The following is a 17420-nucleotide window of genomic DNA, read 5'->3' on the forward strand; positions in this document are numbered from 1 at the left end:
TCAGAGTTTGTGCTGGATAGCAGGACCTGCGTCCTCTGCCACGCTGGGATGCGCCGAGCAGAAAAGCAGCAGTCCAAATTAATTTACTGGAACCCGCCGGAGCCGCTGGAGGTGAGTTTGTTAAGAAATGCACGCACGGAATAGATATGTTGCTTAGAAAGAAAAAAGAAACACAGATCGCGTTTCAAACTTGGAAAACTACTTCTCAAAAGTTTCTCATATCCAAATTAAACAGTGAAATTTGCATCCTGGTAGGTTTTCTTTTTCAGTGATTATGTTCGCTTTACTTTGCAAAGACGCCTGGCGCTGAAAAAGATGAGCCAGGAGAGGGCGGGGGGTCATTTCCCGAGAGTTATTTACTTTGAGCAAGATGATTACTTTTGAGGGGGGGTTGGAGGGGGGGAGGAGGACTGTAACATTGAATCAGTTACAGGTCGCTGTAGCTGGAGCGCAGTTGTGAAGGCGGGCGCAGATGCGGACAGAGGGTTGCACATATGCTCTCCCAGCGCAGGATCTCTGAGGATTATAGCCGCTGCAAAGGACTCTTACTGCGCTTTTTGGGAGCCGCCAATTTATTGTGGATTACTTACACGGAAGGAATATAGCGGTGGTCAATAAAAGGTAATGGAAAGGTCGATAAAGAAAAGAAAAAAGGTCATTTTCCATAGTCTTTATAAAAAAAAGAAGTAGTAGCTGCTTTTTCCCCCTTTTTTAATTCCACATGTGGCACCTACAGGTATCTCACGAATTTAGTTACTGGTCAACTCAGCCAATTATTGGATTACTTTTCACTTCATAACATGATTCAAGTAGTTGCTTGTTCTTTCCCCTCAAAACGGACTATCTTGCCACACTCAGCATCTTGCGTACATCTTCTGCTACAGATCATTCCATTAGAATCGTCTTTAGCTTAGTTCTCTCCTCCCTGCACCATATGGTTTCACCACTGGACGCCGAGCGGGGAAATGTCGCTGACTCTGCTGGATAGACGTGCTCCGTTTCGGCCTCACAGCTGGAGGTGTCACTTCGAAGACTGGAGCCGCTGTGGCAGGATACCGCTTGGCATTTAATGGGGAACACATTGGAAAATGAGCTTTTATTTCTTGGTCGTATTTTCATCATCCGTTCATGGAATGTGGGGGGAATTAAAGTGGAAAGTCGGCACAATGGAATGGGAGATCCAAAACTGCTGAGGACTTGACTCAAAAGAAAGGAAAGAAGAGCTGAGTGTTTTTTGGAGCCACAGTGCATTCTTCCTTTACCTCCTACCCCGCTGGGGGGATGGGGGGAGAGGGGGGCTGCAGAGGAGCACTGCATGTGGTCAAAATGTCTCAAACGTTAAAACAAAGAAAAACAAAACCGAGTCAAAACTTTTTTCATCAACTGTCACTTCTGCAGTGCCGCAGTAAATTGCATGGAAATCAATCTCTTGACTGTGGGCACTGAAAGCTGCAGCTATTATTATTATCATTATTATCAGCTGTTGCACAAATGTATTCCATCTCAGCATTCTGTGTCTGCAGTGTGCACATTTGTTGAGCGGCTTGCAGGACGAGCGGAGAATAAGAGCAGAGAAGGCATGCAGGGACTCCGACTGCCACTCCAGACCATTTTTTTTTTCCACACTGCCGAGGATAGACTAGGGCACAGAAAACTCCGGCATGTACATAAACACGTCAAAACCCATTAGGCCGTTTGTCAACAGATTCCCACGCTAATATGTAGTTTTGCGTGGAGTGGGTGCGCTAATTATAGAGTTACCAAAGCCAGACTGCCAGTGGATTATTTAGGCCCTTTCGGCTCAGCCAGAACGGACAACCGCAGGAAAGAGTGGGGCCAATAGTTTTACTGTTTGGGGACACATAGGAAAGGAACTGGATTGAATGACGGTATTTAAAAAATGTTAAATCTAAACTGGCATTAATATAAACTGTTGGACAAGATTACAAGCAGAAGAGTTGCGGATAATGGGAATAAAAGGTTTGAGGCGCGTTATGAGCGCCTTTTACTACGTGGCCCAATAAAAAACCCTGATCCATATGGCTCAGACAGACTCCCTGAGAGACCCGGGAGTAATCATTTCCAGATATTAGTGTCAAATCTGAATAGAAAAACATCTCTGTGAAGAAATATTGCAGAAGATGATTAAAGACTATAATTTTCCAATTAAGAATCCAGTGGATTGGCTTGTTTGTACAAGATAAGATATGCTTCAAAATTGACTAAAAACAATACGTTGATAGGTATTTAGTTTTATCAAAAGAGGATGACGTTTTGTAAGAAAATACATCAAAAAGCTATTTTTTCCCCAAAAGAGGAGACAAGAAGAGCGGCAACTTTAACGAGATCTGGTGGAGCTCGTTGCACCATAATGGTGGACTATGTCGCCCTCTGCTGGCAGTTTGGAGCAGTGCAGGAGGAGCTGCGCGCTTGTTCCATATCCTCACCATCAAGAGCTGCGCTGACTTTTTTAAAGGATCATATATATTTTCTGTTATTCCAAATGGGAGCATGCTGAGTGGAACTAGTCATAACTATGATTGTTTATTGAACAGAGAGGTTACAGAGTTGGGTGTAGCGTGTTTTCATATTCAGTCACAAACTTCCACAAAGTTGCCTACTTGATGGCTCGTTAACAAAAATGACTGTTTTGTCTTGGCAGACCTGAACAGCCGCAGTCATGGGTGGGGTGAAGGCGTTCGTCGTCTTTGGGGGTCTCTTTGTGCTGATGCTTTCAGGTAAGAAGCTGAGAGAGATTGCAGATTAGTTGTTTCCTGATGTTTTTAGTCTGAGACCTTATTTTATGTCAACCAACCTGTCTCTCAGCTACATCTGGATCGCCGCCGCCAACTATCGTGTCCAACCAGGAGGAGTTTGTTCTGCAGCCCAATTCCTTCTTCAATTTAAGCTGCACTGGGGAAGGAAATGTGACCTGGGTTGTGCCTCTGCAGGCGAACACGTTCATAGTTCATGAGTACAACAGCGCGACCCTCCTCATTAACAAAGCAACAGTGGAGAACACTGGATATTACATGTGCACCTATGACGGCCAAGCGGATGAAGGTGAAGCAGACCTGGAAAATGAGGCGGAAACATACATCTTTGTGCCAGGTAAAGTTTATATACTATGCTGTGCAGCTATTGCACATAACACACTGTTACAATTTCAATGTAAACATATTGCAATAGTATGACTATGGAAGGTTTGCTGTGCACATAATCAGGGGTCCAGAGAGTCAGGTGGACCCAGCTCTTATAACATCATTATTTCTAAGAGAAAAACACAATCAAAACAAAAGCCAGAGGTGATGTGAAACCAAGGAGTAAAATGACGCAAAATAAACCATTTGAGTCCATAATTATACTATAGAATTTATGACAGTCATCACAAAGTCCCCAAATAGTTGCAGCTAATGCAAATTTGTCCTAGCTTCACCTAGCTAATGGAGAATAAATACACAGACGAGACCAGAGCATTTATGCAAAACAACCAACTCTGAGCTACTGGGATCATTAACAGAAGTATTTCTGTATTTCTTCAGTGGCATTAGGGATAATTAGGGATGTTTTACTCTAAAAATGAAGTTGGCCTCTCTTTAAATGCATATTGTGTAAAAAGAAAGAAAAGCTTATGTCTTGAATAAACTATACTCTGCAGTAGTTGTCAAACGATGAACAAAAACCATGTCTTTGCACATCCAGATCCTCTCGTTCCCTTTGTCCCGGAGACCTCCGATAACCAGGTGGTCCCCATGGACGTGTTTGGGACAACTGTCTCCTGCCGTGTATCTCACCCCAACTTCCATGTCACCCTGAGGAGCGTCTCCACTGGCCAGGAGATGTCTGCTTTCTATGACAACAGAGAGGGCTTCTTCGGAAAGTTCCCCCCTGGAAATTACCAGTGTGAGACGAGGACTGTGAAAGACCAGTTGTTCAAAAGCGCCATTTACACCATCGTAAATGAGGGTAAGCCAAGACACAGAGACATGTAGTTTGTTAAAGTGCTCTGCAGAAACTCCAGAGAGACAGAGACACTGAAGAAGAAACGGCAAAGCTGGAAATGCTGCTTGAGCTTGTTCTCCATAAAAAAAAGGCTGCAGGGTGATCTCACTGAATGAGAGTCATGGCGTGATGTCATTTAAAAAGGACTGGAAGACTTAACAAAGCTGTTTTCTCTCTGTGCATGTGTGTGTGTGTGTGTGTGTGTGTGTGTGTGTGTGTGTGTGTGTGTGTGTGTGTGTGTGTGTGTGTGTGTGTGTGTGTGTGTGTGTGTGAGTAATACTGACCTGCTGAGCCACCACTAACATGTATATGAGGTCACGCTGATGAAGTTATGACTGTGTTGGGGCTTGTGAGGTGATGGTGCTGATGTCTGCTGTCTGTCTGTCTGTCCGTCCCTCTGTAGCCCCCGAGGAGGACAACTTCACCGTGGAGGTAAAAGCGAGTGAAGAGAAAGTGAGGGCCGGGCAGCCTTTCAACATCACCTGCGTGGCACCCTCTGGCTCGGATGTCCAGCAGCAGTGGGTCCATCCCAAAACACAGGCAAGGCGCAGACGCTTTCTCCTCCTGTGTTTTTCTTGTTTTATTTGAGTCTAACCTCCTATTTGGCTTCGTCCACCCACAATATTCATCTGGCTTCCTTCCCTCCAACCTCTTACTTCCTTGCCAGCGGCACCAAGCTTTAAATAGGCAAATAATGGTTTTGGTAAGTGGGATAGCCTATAACTCAGAGCACAGTCCTCAGTGGCTGCAAACTATGTGCTAGGAAAGTGGCAAACTGGACACTGCGTCCTCGCTGGGAGGACGTGAGCCAAACGGCTCACCGTGGCAGTTAACCCCACGTGAAAGCGGTCGGCAGGGACGTTAAAGCTCAGGACAAATGGCCCAAGGGGAAGGAGGCGGTTCAAAAGCAAGGAAGTAAAAGGATGGTAAATCTGTTGAACCGAGTGACCGTGAAACATGTAGGGCAGATGCTGTCGGCACATGACGGTCAGCTAAAACGGAGAGCTTTTGAAGCGCTGGTTTCAAAGACCTGAGACGGTCTCACATGCAATTTACGTTTGTTTATACTCAGATTCTTAATCTGTGCTGCACGCTGGTGGTTTTCCTGCATGGAATTCTTTTAAGCCCTTTTCCAGAGATAGTAAGGCAGGAACGCAGGAGTCCTGACTCCTGGGTTAGGTCCCAGCTGCAATTACAGGCCATTTAAAAGGTCTGTGATCCTGATTTATCTCCTGCGGCCCAGCCTGTGTTTTAGTCATTAGTCGCCAGCGCTACCTGTTAAATGGAAAAACACTGCAAGTTACAGTATTAGACATTTTAATATCCAGTTTTTTAAAAATGTATGTTCTAATTCTAGTGAATGTTTTTTTTAATAGGCGGTGGATGCCAGTCAGATGAAGCAGACTTTTCCTGATGGGGACATCTACACCCTCAGTATTGCAAAAGCAACTCCTCAGGACAGCGGCGTCTACGAGTGCTCCATAGTGCACACCGCCACGGGGAACGTCAGAGTCAGCAGCGCCTTCGTCACCGTCTTTGGTAAGTCTTCTACTTGGACACATTTCACAGATATCCTTCATATTCTTCCAGCAGGCCTGTAATGATGTGAAAAAGCACCCAAATCAGCGACTTGCAGTCACACACTTATATAGGTTTGATAGTCTCCTCATTGTTCAGGTGAATGACCAGCTCCACACATGTGCACAAGGTGCTCGGAGAAGTGTGTGGAAGTCATTTTCTACTGTCCGGCTATAAAGCTCCAACTCTGCTTTCAACATTAGTTACTGTGTTTAATGGGATGGCTTCAACAGATGTGTGTCAGGCCTTTCTTCCACCTCAACCTGTGCAGTCACTCTGACTCGCTTTGCTCCACCGTCACGCTGTTTCACTCGCCGATACTGTTTCTAACCCCACTTTAATTTAAAATCATCCTAATATTCTGCTTTTACTCCCCGCTCTGCGTTTAGAGGAGAATTCCTTTGTGACCCTGGACTACAGCGGGATTGCAGAAACAGAGATTGTGAGCATTTTAGAGGAAACCGAGTTCACCATCCTCATCGATGCGTACCCAGTTCCTAAAGCCACGTGGTTAAAAGATGGCAAAGCCATACCAGAGAACTACTACATCCTCACCAAAAGCAGCCACGTTGAAGGGAATCGGTGAGCATACCGATCATATTTCATAGTTGGACTAGTAGATGTGATTTGCAGGTTCAGGTCTAACAGCAGTTATTACATTTCTTTGTCATTTCCATCAGGTATCAGAGCATTCTGACATTTCGGCAACCTATGGAGAAAGACAACGGAAATTACACCATCTCAGTCATAAGTGGTTCTCACACGGCTCAGTTTTCCTTTATCCTCAAAGTGAAAGGTTAGAAAGATCACACAGACAGATCACATAGATACTGTATTGATTGCGTAGAGAAAGATTTGTGAACCATGAGCTCTGCATTTGTGCTTCCTTCAGCTGCAACCGGAGTGATGCTCCCACCTTTCTCGGCGCCCATCCTGCTGCCCCCCATGGACGAGATGGTGGTGCTGCTCCACGCTCCTTTTACGCTGACGTGTCGCGGGGAGGCCAAACTGGAGTGGTTCACACCGACCCTTGTCCGCGAGCAGATGCAGGAGGACGACAGCGGCTTGTTTGTCACCACCATCACCGTTGACAGCGCCAGCGCGCTGCACACCGGCTTGTACACGTGCGCCTACAGCGGAAACACCACGGAGGACAGCAGCATCTACATCTTCGTGCCAGGTATGACGAGCACAGTTACATGTATGTTGTCAGCGTTTGACTTTACTTTGGGGTTTGAGAGACTCCTCTTTGTCCAACGCAGATCCAGATTTACCTTTCCTGCCGCCGATGCACTTCAACAACCATGTCCTGTCCCAGTACGAGGAGATGGAGATCCAGTGCAGGGTGTCCGACCCGACCACTAATGTGACCCTGCTGAATGCAGACACCCGGCAGCCCGTGCCTTGTACCTATGACCGGAGGAGGGGCGCTTTGGGGATGTTCACTGCTGGAACCTATGTCTGCAAGGCTGTCATAAACGGAGAGGACCGCTACAGCGGGGAGTACATCGTCCATGGCTGGACAGGTGCGTGCTCCAGTGTTTGTGAATGTGTTAATAGTGTGTAACATTTATTCCTCTGCAATAGGGCTGGGCGATATATCGAGATTTTAATATATATCGATATATTTTCAAACACGATATGGTACGAGACAATATCGTTTATATCGATTTAAAAAAAAAATAATAATAATACATTTTTTTTACATTGTTTTTTTTTTTTTTTACATTTTTTTTTAATGATTTTGATATAGCTTATTTTGTGACAAATTGACTTGAATGTTTTATTTGAGATTTGCACAAATGTTTTGTTATTTGCACAACTGTCAACCTCAGTGGAAAAGTCTGCCTGTTACTGTCTACATTGTATTAATTGCACAGTGTATTTTAATGTAATTGTTATGCAGGAAAGGGATATTTGTTTTATTTTATTCAAGAAGCATTTTTATTGTATATATGCAGGCAGTTTATTTTTATTTCATTTGTTTTATACATTTTGATATTGTGCAGACCTCTGTTAACAAAGGTACCTGTGTGACATTTGGCACGAGGCTTTGTATTAAAACTGACTGTTTTTTTAAGGGTTTGTCTCAGAAAAAAATGAAGCTAACAGAGATGCTATGCTATAATGCTTTGGGGGAAACCCCAATTAAGGCACAGAAAAAATATATATCGAGTATCGCCATTTAGCTAGAAAATATTGAGATATGACTTTTGGTCCATATCGCCCAGCCCTACTCTGCAAGTTCATCCTCATCCACTGCTGTGTTCCAGGTATAGGATTGCTGCACGTTGAACTGTCAGCCAAGAAAACTGCTCTGCTGGTGGGAGAGCCCATCACCGTCACCTGTGTGGCTCATGGACCCCAGATTCTGGACGACCACTGGAAGTACCCTGGCAAACTGGTGAGGGCCCCAGCGATCACATGCACCGCAGCAGACTTCTCAACCGTGTTCTGCACTTCCATACAAACTGCGGGCTGTTCCTTTGTTTTTCACAGGCCAACCGTGGTATGAAAACTGTGCGTGAGAATAAGAGAAATCAGGAAATCCTGTACACCCTGACAATTCCACAAGCCTCGATCAAAGACAGCGGCATTTACTCCTGTTCCATTACGGACATAATGAACAACGAAAGCCAGACTAAACAACTACGTGTTCAAGTGTTTGGTACATATACCTCTGTTTACTTCCGTTAACCTGCAGTTAACAACAGTATCATATCATTTTTTTTATTTTTTACAAGAGTGATGAGTAAATGCTGATTATCTGCTCATTTTTCTTTTCAAACAGCCAACGAGTTTCTGTCCATCCTGCCAGAGTTCATGGAATATGAATCAGCGGAGCTGGATGAGGTCCGCGAGTTCAGGGCTGCGATCAGCTCTTTTCCCGATGTTCGCATCACTTGGCTCAAAGACGGCAGTCCGCTCAGCGACGTGACGGCTGAGATCTCCATCAGCCTGCGGCAGATCAGCGAGACCAGGTCAGTGACGGCCCGGCTACCGTCAGCACCGGAGGAACCACCCCCACTGCTCATCTGATCATCTAATCAGGGTTTGTTGTCGTTCTGCTCAGTTACACCAGTGTGCTCACCCTGATCCGGGCCAAGGAAGAGGACAGCGGGAACTACACTATGCGAGTGGAGAACAGAAACCAAACTCGTGAGGCCAGCTTCATCCTGGAAGTCAAAGGTCAGAGAAAGTCTTACTCAAGACAAGTTTTCTATTATGTTTTTTTTCTCGCATATTTCTCTTTTAGCCCTCTACCTATGTGTTTTTCATATGAATACCTACTGCCACGCTTATGCCCTACCTGCTGGATTATGTTACAGTGCCTGCAGCTATTGTGGACCTGATGGACATCCATCACGGCTCGGCCAGCGGCCAGTCTGTGGTGTGCATTGCCCGAGGGCAGCCCACACCCGTGGTGGAATGGTACACTTGCAAGAAAATCAAACAGTGAGCTTAATCCTCTTTTGTATAAAAATGCAGTATGACCTGTGTTTTTCCAAACGAATCCATAAATGACCTCTCTACATGTATCTTTCCTCCTCTACTCCCATCCAGTTGTGCCAATGATTCATCGGCTTGGGTGCCTCTTCCCGTCAACTCCACAGACATCATTATGGACTCGTACTTTGACGAAAAAAACAATTTGGAGAGCCAGGTCATATTTGGCCAGCTGGAAAGCACGCTGTCCGTGCGCTGCCTGGCTAGAAATGAAATGGGCGTCGCCAGCAGAGAGGTCAAACTGGTGTCCAGTGGTAAGGACACGCAAACCCACCACATCTCCTGGAGAAACTTTCCTTCTTCTTCTACTTTGCTTTGACCCGATCCTGCTTTTTCCATTTTCCATCTTGTACCTTCGGAAGTTCCTTCCATTTCTGACTCCCAGGATGCGTCAGGCCCTGAGGTGATAGTGTTCAGGGCTGTCAGAGCGGCAGCAGCCGCTTGCTGACGAGTGTGTGGGGAGACAGCTGATAGCAGGATGTGAGGAAGGAGCTGTTATTGTGACAGCTCATTAAGGGAAGCAGAGAACTTCAGGCCATTTGGTCCTTCCAGAGTCTTTATCTTAACCCCCTTCTGCTCGGCCAGTACCAGGCCTCCTCCCCCACCCCTCTAAATGCATGTTATCTTTCCAGCATCCTTTTTTGGGGGGGGTAGTTATCTAGACACCCTGTGGAGTAACTTTCTTGAATCTGATCTTTGATGTTTCTTATGCAAATCTCCACGACATGGATGTTCTTCATCTAACATGTGTGACCGCTGGCTTTCATCCACACAGGCCCCCACCCTGAGCTGACCGTAGCTGCTGCCGTGTTGGTGCTCCTGGTCATTGTCATCATCTCACTCATTGTCTTGGTTGTTATCTGGAAACAGGTACTGTTGTAATCATCTGGCATTTGTTCCTACTTCTCAACCGCTCATCGCATCAATCACACACACCCCACAGCTCCATAACGCATCTGTTTGTTTGCAAGATAACATGTTTTGGGGTTCCCAGCGAGTGACAATGCATTCCTGCGTTCCAGAAACCGCGGTACGAGATCCGATGGAGGGTCATAGAGTCTGTCAGCCCCGATGGCCATGAGTACATCTACGTGGATCCCATGCAGCTTCCCTATGATTCCCGATGGGAGTTCCCCCGTGACAGACTTGTGCTCGGTGAGCTGCTGACGGTGCTGTAATTTCCTGCAGAGATGTGGGACATCTCCCTCTGCTTTGAAGTGACTTTGTGATAAGATAGCTTAGATGTTGGCAGCGGGGTTTCGGAGGCTGGGATTTGGTTCGTCTCAGTGATCAAAGAGGACGTTTGGATGCAGTCGCAGATGAGAGAGCAGAAAGCGACTGTGTTGTTTCATTCTGAATAAGTGAACCCCGACCTTTTCTGCTCCCCAGGTCGTATTCTGGGCTCTGGAGCCTTCGGGAAGGTGGTTGAGGGCACGGCTTATGGACTCAGCCGCTCTCAACCAGTCATGAAGGTGGCAGTGAAGATGCTGAAACGTGAGTTTGACAGGCTACACTGGACAAAGGCGCTCACTGATGGGTTTCCAGCAGCATGCATTAGCTTTGAGGATTAGTGAGCTGACGTCAGCTTTTCTGCAGCTTATTTATGACAAATGAAGTGTTTTCCAACGGTAAAGCATACATACAACCAGTACTCGAGTTGAGGGGGGATGAGGGGGGATGGCATCCCCCCCTGAAATAAAAACGGTCAAAATCATCCCCCCTTTCCATCCCTTATGTCATTTCATCAATACATTTTACTGCTATTTCAACATTTAGAGTCATCACCAGAAAAATAACTTATTTGACAATTTTCACCTGTTTCAAGTAAATTTTCACTTGAAATACTTGAAAAATCTGCCAATGGGACAAGATTTGTCTTGTCATTACAAGCAATAAAATTTTGTTCCACGTGCAGATTTTTCTACTTATTTTAAGTGAAAATCTACTTGAAACAGGTGAAAATTGTTGTTTTTTCCAGTGATGAGTCTTGTTTTAAGTGTAATGAGATTTTTTTTACTAAAATGAGACATTTTAACTAGAAATAAGACAACTTGTCAAGATTTTGAGTTTTTGCAGTGATCCATTTTACTTATCCTGTGAAGGACAGAGTTATATTGATAAGTTCAGAAAACTGTTTTGTATTGTTGTGTTTTGATGTATTTGATGTAAGCCCAGTGGATATTTAAAGCTTACAGAAGGCTGCATTTAACTGCTGCTATGTCATTCCTGCAGTATTTCTGCAGGTGTTTTGGTCACTGCTATTATTTGTAATATATTATATTATTTGTAATCAGCACAAATTATCTGTCCCCATATGATAAAATCCACCATCCCCCCTGATTTTCTTTTTACAACTCGAGTACTGCATACAACATCACAGACCTATGACCGTTTACTGTATATCCACTGATAGTTATTAACCACAAACTCACTTACATTAAGATAACTGATTAAGTATAGGTAATAGCTTATATGGTGCAATTTCATTGATGTCAGTTTACCAGTTACCGTTTTGGGAAGTTTAAAACTTATTTTGAGACTTTAGAAATACTGTAATAATAAACAGACAAATAGTGTTCTCTAAAACATTCACAAAAGATAAAGTTTAATAGTTGTATAGCTTAACTGGCAACGATTCTTTGGTGTCAGTGTACCGGGTATGTTGTTTTGGACCTTTATTCGCTGTAATTTAATCTAAATTAATCTTAAAAACACTGTAACAGCAAAATCAATTACACACAATATTATCCGCCTGCTGAACAATGCGCTGCCTGATATGACAAACGGATGGATGTGGCATCATCTCATCTTCCAGTTGATTTTATTTTTTGCCCAACTGGGGGATTTAATTGTGAAGTAAAGCAAGTTACACACTGATGACTGATTGATACTGTGAGTGGGTATGTGTAGTGATGGCTGCTGTACCTTCTTCCAGCCACAGCTCGCTCCAGTGAGAAACAGGCCCTGATGTCTGAACTGAAGATCATGACTCATCTGGGACCCCATCTCAACATCGTCAACCTCCTGGGAGCGTGCACCAAGTCAGGTGAATAGTCCGCACACAAACGGCAAATGGAACTCACTCACAGTTCAACGGTTTCTGTATAAGAGCGGTGTAGTATTGTTGTTTCTCCTGTGTGATTTAGTCACCACTTTACAAAAGCACTCACAATTACGCCCTCATCCACGTGCACTCACACATTCATTCAGATTCAGCCGGTTATAGACGTTTACAACTCTGACAGCCACAAAAGATTGACAGCACCTCCTCGGCTCTTGGTGGGTGTGGTATTTTAATAGGCTTTTTATGGGAAAGTGGAGGCTTGCCCTTTTGACTGTGCTTTTAGCCTTTACGAGCCTCTGATAAGATTAGCCTGCAGACTGACGCCGATGCACAACTTTATCTGCCCTCCCGTTCCCAGGCCCTATCTACATAATCACAGAGTACTGCTTCTACGGCGACCTGGTGAACTATCTGCACAAGAACAGGGAGAACTTCCTCAGCCTGAGTCCAGAGAAGAATAAAGAGAAGAAAGAGCTGGACATCTTTGGCATCAACCCCACAGATGAGAGCAGCAGGAGGTACAACATACACTGCACATTTCTAAGATGCTGTTTTTATATATGATTATATATTTAAGTTCTGTTTTTTTTTAGTTTGAACACTCATTGCTTGAAAAATCACCCAAAAACATCTCTACTCTCTACTTACTGTAATCCCAAACAGCCATTTACAAACACCCATATTCCCCCTCTGCTCCTAATTAGTAATTCGATCCCCATTTTCGCCATGGTTGAAGATATTGTCTGGCATCTTTCCTTAATCAGATCAAAGACTGAAGTGGTCTAAGCTTTCAGCCTAACCTCATTATAAAGGAGGTACCTGTTAATTGTGTCCGCACAAATGTGAATGGTGAACCCACAGCTAGCGCTCTCCCGCGTTCTGAGCCTCATCTGCGTTGATGGATGACTCACAGCCACTGCACTCCTAAATGACCATAACCTGATTTAATCCTGTTGCCATGTTAGGTTCAGTCACATCCTCTCAAGTGGTGGGAGCGAGCAAACAAATACACATTCAGAATCAGATACGCACAATGTGTTTTCACCGCAGTTCACATGGCAACCCGTCACCGCTAACAACGCCCCTCCTCTTGTCTTTGTTCACAGTTATGTTATCCTGTCCTTCGAGAGTAAAGGAGACTACATGGACATGAAGCAGGGTGACAACACTCAGTATGTGCCCATGCTGGAGATGAACAACGTCTCCAAGTACTCAGACATCCAGAGGTCGAACTACGACCACCCACCCTCACAGAAAGACTTGAGCGGTACGCGCTGCAGCTCTGCCTCTTCTCTGTCTCTTCCACTCCTCCGTCCTTTCTCAGAGTTACTGGCCCGCTCTCGGTTGGCCGTGGTGTTGTGTTTGACTCATTCCTGGTTTAGGGGTACACCCTTGTCAGAATTTAGGACTGGCACTGGCCTGTAATTACACACAGGAGATAATTGTAGCGCATGCATAATAATGCCCAGTTTCACCCTGCCATTAGTAAAAGCCAGGTTTGAGTAGGGAGTGCTATATTTACAATATGAACATATATTCACGGACCGCCTCATGGTTTGTGTGTGTGTTTTTTTCCAAACCAGAATGTGAGACAGACAACCTGCTGACAGATGACATGAACGAAGGCCTCGCAACCACCGACCTGCTCAGCTTCACCTACCAGGTGGCCAAAGGAATGGACTTCCTTGCTTCAAAAAATGTAAGTTTGAGCTGAAAATCATTTGGTTCTGCAACTCCCACATTCCCTCCGTTGCCCGGGGCACTTAATGTCAGGTTGTGGATTTTGTACTGTAGTCTATATATGATGGCTGCTGGCGCAGGCAAAAGGAGGGGACTGAGGAACTCAGCGGTTGTATGATAAGCAGTCCTGCGAAGGTCGCTGAGCCCACTCAGGAGAGAGGCCAGAGGCTGAATATAGTCAGCGCTGGAATTAGCAGGCAGGACCACGCTGCAGCCAGAGGCTTTTCACTCAGCCTCTCGGTTATTATCCTTAAATATCCAGTGGTCACAGCCGTCCCTCCAGCTGGCATGTTTATACAAAGAATATATGTTTCATAAAGCAAAATGAAATGGTTTTATAAAATGAACTGGTCTGAAAAGAAACACAAAAATAGTTGGTAGCTGTGGGAGCAGAAAAGGTTGCTGTGAGAACAGACGAAAACAACTCTTTGATGCAGTGAGCTGCAATTCAGCGTTGATTATTCTCCCTCTTTTCAGTGTGTGCATCGCGACCTCGCAGCCAGGAATGTCCTCCTCTCTCAGGGCAAAATAGTGAAGATCTGTGACTTTGGCCTGGCCAGAGACATCATGCATGACAGCAACTACGTCTCCAAAGGAAGCGTAAGTGCCCTCTGATACACGGATTCACCTCCATATCCATACTTTTCTTTCAAAAATATAATTTAAAATGTCCTCTTTTCTCATGCTAGACTTTTCTGCCGGTGAAGTGGATGGCACCAGAAAGTATTTTTGACAACCTCTACACCACCCTCAGTGATGTTTGGTCATACGGCATCCTCCTCTGGGAGATATTTTCCTTAGGTGAGCCTCTGCAAACCTCTGCAGCCAAAAGGGCCAGATTATCCACTCCTTTTCTTTTTTTTTTTTTTTACATCTTTTTTAGTCCTCTTCTTAAGGCCTGAGAGTGTCAGGCAGTTACTTATTCTTTGAGTGGATAGGAATTGTGTAAATGAAGATGTTAATCACTTAAGCAAAAGGAGCCTGAGCAACAAGCAAAAGAGTTCATGCAGTTCAGGAGTTGTGTTTTCTGCATACATCTAACATGCACTTAAAGGCTCTATACCACATAGTAGGGGAGGGAAAAGCCCCAAAGCCATAAAATAAGCATTGTAAAAAAGTGAAATACCATAGATTACTGTCGGAAAAGCTAAAAACATGTGTTTGTGTGAAGGTGGCACCCCGTACCCCGGGATGGTGGTGGACTCCAGCTTCTACAACAAGATCAAGAGCGGATACCGGATGTCAAAGCCAGAGCACGCGCCACACGATGTGTACGTAACCACACCAAACATCTCTACCGTTGCTATGCAATTGTTACAGCCTGCTTCACATCAGGTCACATGAAGGACGCAATGGTGTGTCTGTTTCTGAGCCGTGATATACAGCGGCTGACATGAGTCATGGTGAAATTACAAGGCACGGGACAGGTCATGCCGTTCTCCGCGGTAACATCGCCTCTTTGTGCTTTTCTCAGGTATGAGATGATGATGAAGTGCTGGAACAGCGAGCCGGAGAAAAGGCCTTCCTTCACAGGTCTGAGTGAAACTGTGGCGTCTCTGCTGCCCTCCAGCTACAAGAGGGTGAGTTCTCCCGGTGACCTCTCACATCCCAGGACCTCGGTGGATTCTCAACACCTGCTTTTTAATTCACCACCTCTTACGTCTGCAGTGCACATACTGTTCCTTTCTTGATTTTTTGGTGGGCTTTTAATAGACTTTGTAGACGTTGTTCTGCCAACCAAAGTGCAGGTTGAAAAGTTAAATCCACAATTAAAGTAGCAGGCGGTTCATTTAAAGCCTCTTCCACATCCTCTGTAAGTGCATTAGGGGTGTTTATGGAGGCTCTCTCGCTTGCTGTGTGAAGAGATCAGAGCCTGAACGCTGCAGCTGGATGTCACAAGGGGCTGGGCTCAGACGATAATGACACAGGTCCACTTCTCGCCCCCACCGCCCAACCTTAATTACCCAATTAAAGTCCACACCTCCTTTGGGGTATCAGAACAGCTTTACCTCTGCCTCCCTCACAGTTTTAATGCGTGGTGGCTAACGAGTTGCCAGGTTTTGCTTTAGCGCTTTGAGCTTGGGTGGAAAGCGTGATCTTCACTTTGGATCACAGCAACCAGCTGCTGCTGACAAAAACACCAGCTGGGTGGCACGTCGCGCTCTCGCAGCAAAGTCCTCCCCTGCTTTATTCGCTCTGTGCTTTTCCTCGTACATACTGTATTGGATTGGTTTTAGCTAGGGCTATTTTTGAAAATAATCTTATTGCGATTTTTTTCCTCAATATTGCGATTGCGATTTAATATGCGATTATTTTTTTCAAGGTCCTGTTCTCATGTATTTTTCAACTACACAAGCAATAAATCAGTCTGTTTTATAATAAACAATGCCAGATTTATTTAAAGCACAGATTACAACAATAAAGAAAACAAATCTGTGGCATGCCGGCAACGTGACCAGATCACGTGACCAGATCACGTGATCTGGTCAAATCGCAGCCTTTGCGATTAGAAAATCTCGTTTTATCACATCGCGATATTATCGCAAATGCAATTAATCGTTCAGCCCCAGTTTTAGCCTCTGTGCAAAGGAAAATGTTTTTACAGTGTGTAGTTCTGATGTGCGTGTCCGTCTTTTACAGCATTACGAGAAGGTGAACCTTGACTTCTTGAAGAGTGACCATCCAGCCGTCACTCGGGTGTGCGTGGAAAACGACGCAGACTACATCGACATTCCCTACAAGAACCAGGGCAAGGTGAAGGACAGGGAAAGCGGCTTCGACGAGCAGCGGCTGAGCTCCGACAGTGGCTACATCATCCCACTACCGGACCTGGACCCTGCATCTGATGAAGAATATGGAAAGAGGAATAGGCACAGGTAAATGGAAGCATCATGTGGTTGTATTACAGCATACAGTATCATAGCAACAGTGGCGTTGACCTGTGTCGTTCGCTGCTCCTGCAGCTCCCAGACGTCTGAGGAGAGCGCCATCGAGACGGGCTCGAGCAGCTCCACCTACGCCAAGCACGAGGGCGAGACCCTGGAGGACATCACGCTGCTGGACGAGATGTGTCTGGACTGTAGTGACCTTGCGGAGGACAGCTTTCTGTGACAATTGCACAGCTTGAGCGGGAACAGCGAGTGGAGGAGATGTAAGGGATGTGGGGGAAACTAGAGAAAGACCTGTAAATCAACCAAAGACTCTAACCCCGCCACTCCTCCTGCCTGACCGCCCCTTTACAAAGACAGAACAAAACCACTTCATGGTCTGCGTGAGTCTGCGGCAGCATGAGATCTACTCATCACTTGGACAAGAACCCCCTTCAGGTTGTAGGGGTGGATGAGTATTGATGATGAAACGATGACTCAAAGAACAGGACTCCCAGAGCCACAGAGTCTTTTGTTTGGGACCTATCCAGCTATAAAAGATAACAAGAGGTTTATCTTTAAGTTCGCAGAGCTTTATCCTATTGGGCATTCTTTTAACAGCAGTGTAAGCAAGAAGGGACAAAGTAAACATGTCATGATTG

The 17420-nt window shown here is 45.3% G+C and overlaps 1 protein-coding gene across 2 annotated transcripts; it reads left to right on the top strand.

Moving 5' to 3' along the window:
- pdgfra (platelet-derived growth factor receptor, alpha polypeptide) lies at window positions 1-17128 on the top strand. 2 transcript variants are annotated; one of them, XM_061737988.1, is made up of 29 exons: window positions 1-111; window positions 2663-2738; window positions 2827-3111; window positions 3703-3966; window positions 4406-4542; window positions 5379-5541; window positions 5970-6162; window positions 6261-6376; window positions 6473-6760; window positions 6843-7106; window positions 7854-7984; window positions 8080-8248; window positions 8372-8561; window positions 8654-8769; window positions 8910-9036; window positions 9145-9341; window positions 9863-9957; window positions 10110-10242; window positions 10477-10581; window positions 12023-12133; window positions 12510-12669; window positions 13258-13418; window positions 13735-13850; window positions 14369-14491; window positions 14581-14692; window positions 15063-15162; window positions 15366-15471; window positions 16532-16767; window positions 16855-17128. In XM_061737988.1, the coding sequence occupies exons 2-29, from the start codon at window positions 2681-2683 to the stop codon at window positions 17000-17002; spliced, it is 4404 nt and encodes a 1467-aa protein (XP_061593972.1). In that variant the 5' UTR covers window positions 1-111; window positions 2663-2680; the 3' UTR covers window positions 17003-17128. The 2 variants fall into 2 exon arrangements, with proteins under 2 accessions (XP_061593972.1, XP_061593971.1); XM_061737987.1 differs by lacking the exon at window positions 1-111 and adding an exon at window positions 458-621.
- Window positions 17129-17420: the final 292 nt, after the last annotated feature.

Source organism: Cololabis saira, chromosome 13 (assembly GCF_033807715.1).
Source record: "Cololabis saira isolate AMF1-May2022 chromosome 13, fColSai1.1, whole genome shotgun sequence".
Classification (NCBI taxonomy): domain Eukaryota; kingdom Metazoa; phylum Chordata; class Actinopteri; order Beloniformes; family Belonidae; genus Cololabis; species Cololabis saira.

Bases quoted from the DNA above. Each gene is read 5' to 3' on its own strand.
- pdgfra (XM_061737988.1), top strand. From the start codon at position 2,681: ATGGGTGGGGTGAAGGCGTTCGTCGTCTTTGGGGGTCTCTTTGTGCTG. The intron at 13,851-14,368 runs GTAAGTTTGAGC...CCCTCTTTTCAG, and splicing joins ACTTCCTTGCTTCAAAAAAT to TGTGTGCATCGCGACCTCGC. The intron at 14,492-14,580 runs GTAAGTGCCCTC...TTCTCATGCTAG, and splicing joins ACTACGTCTCCAAAGGAAGC to ACTTTTCTGCCGGTGAAGTG.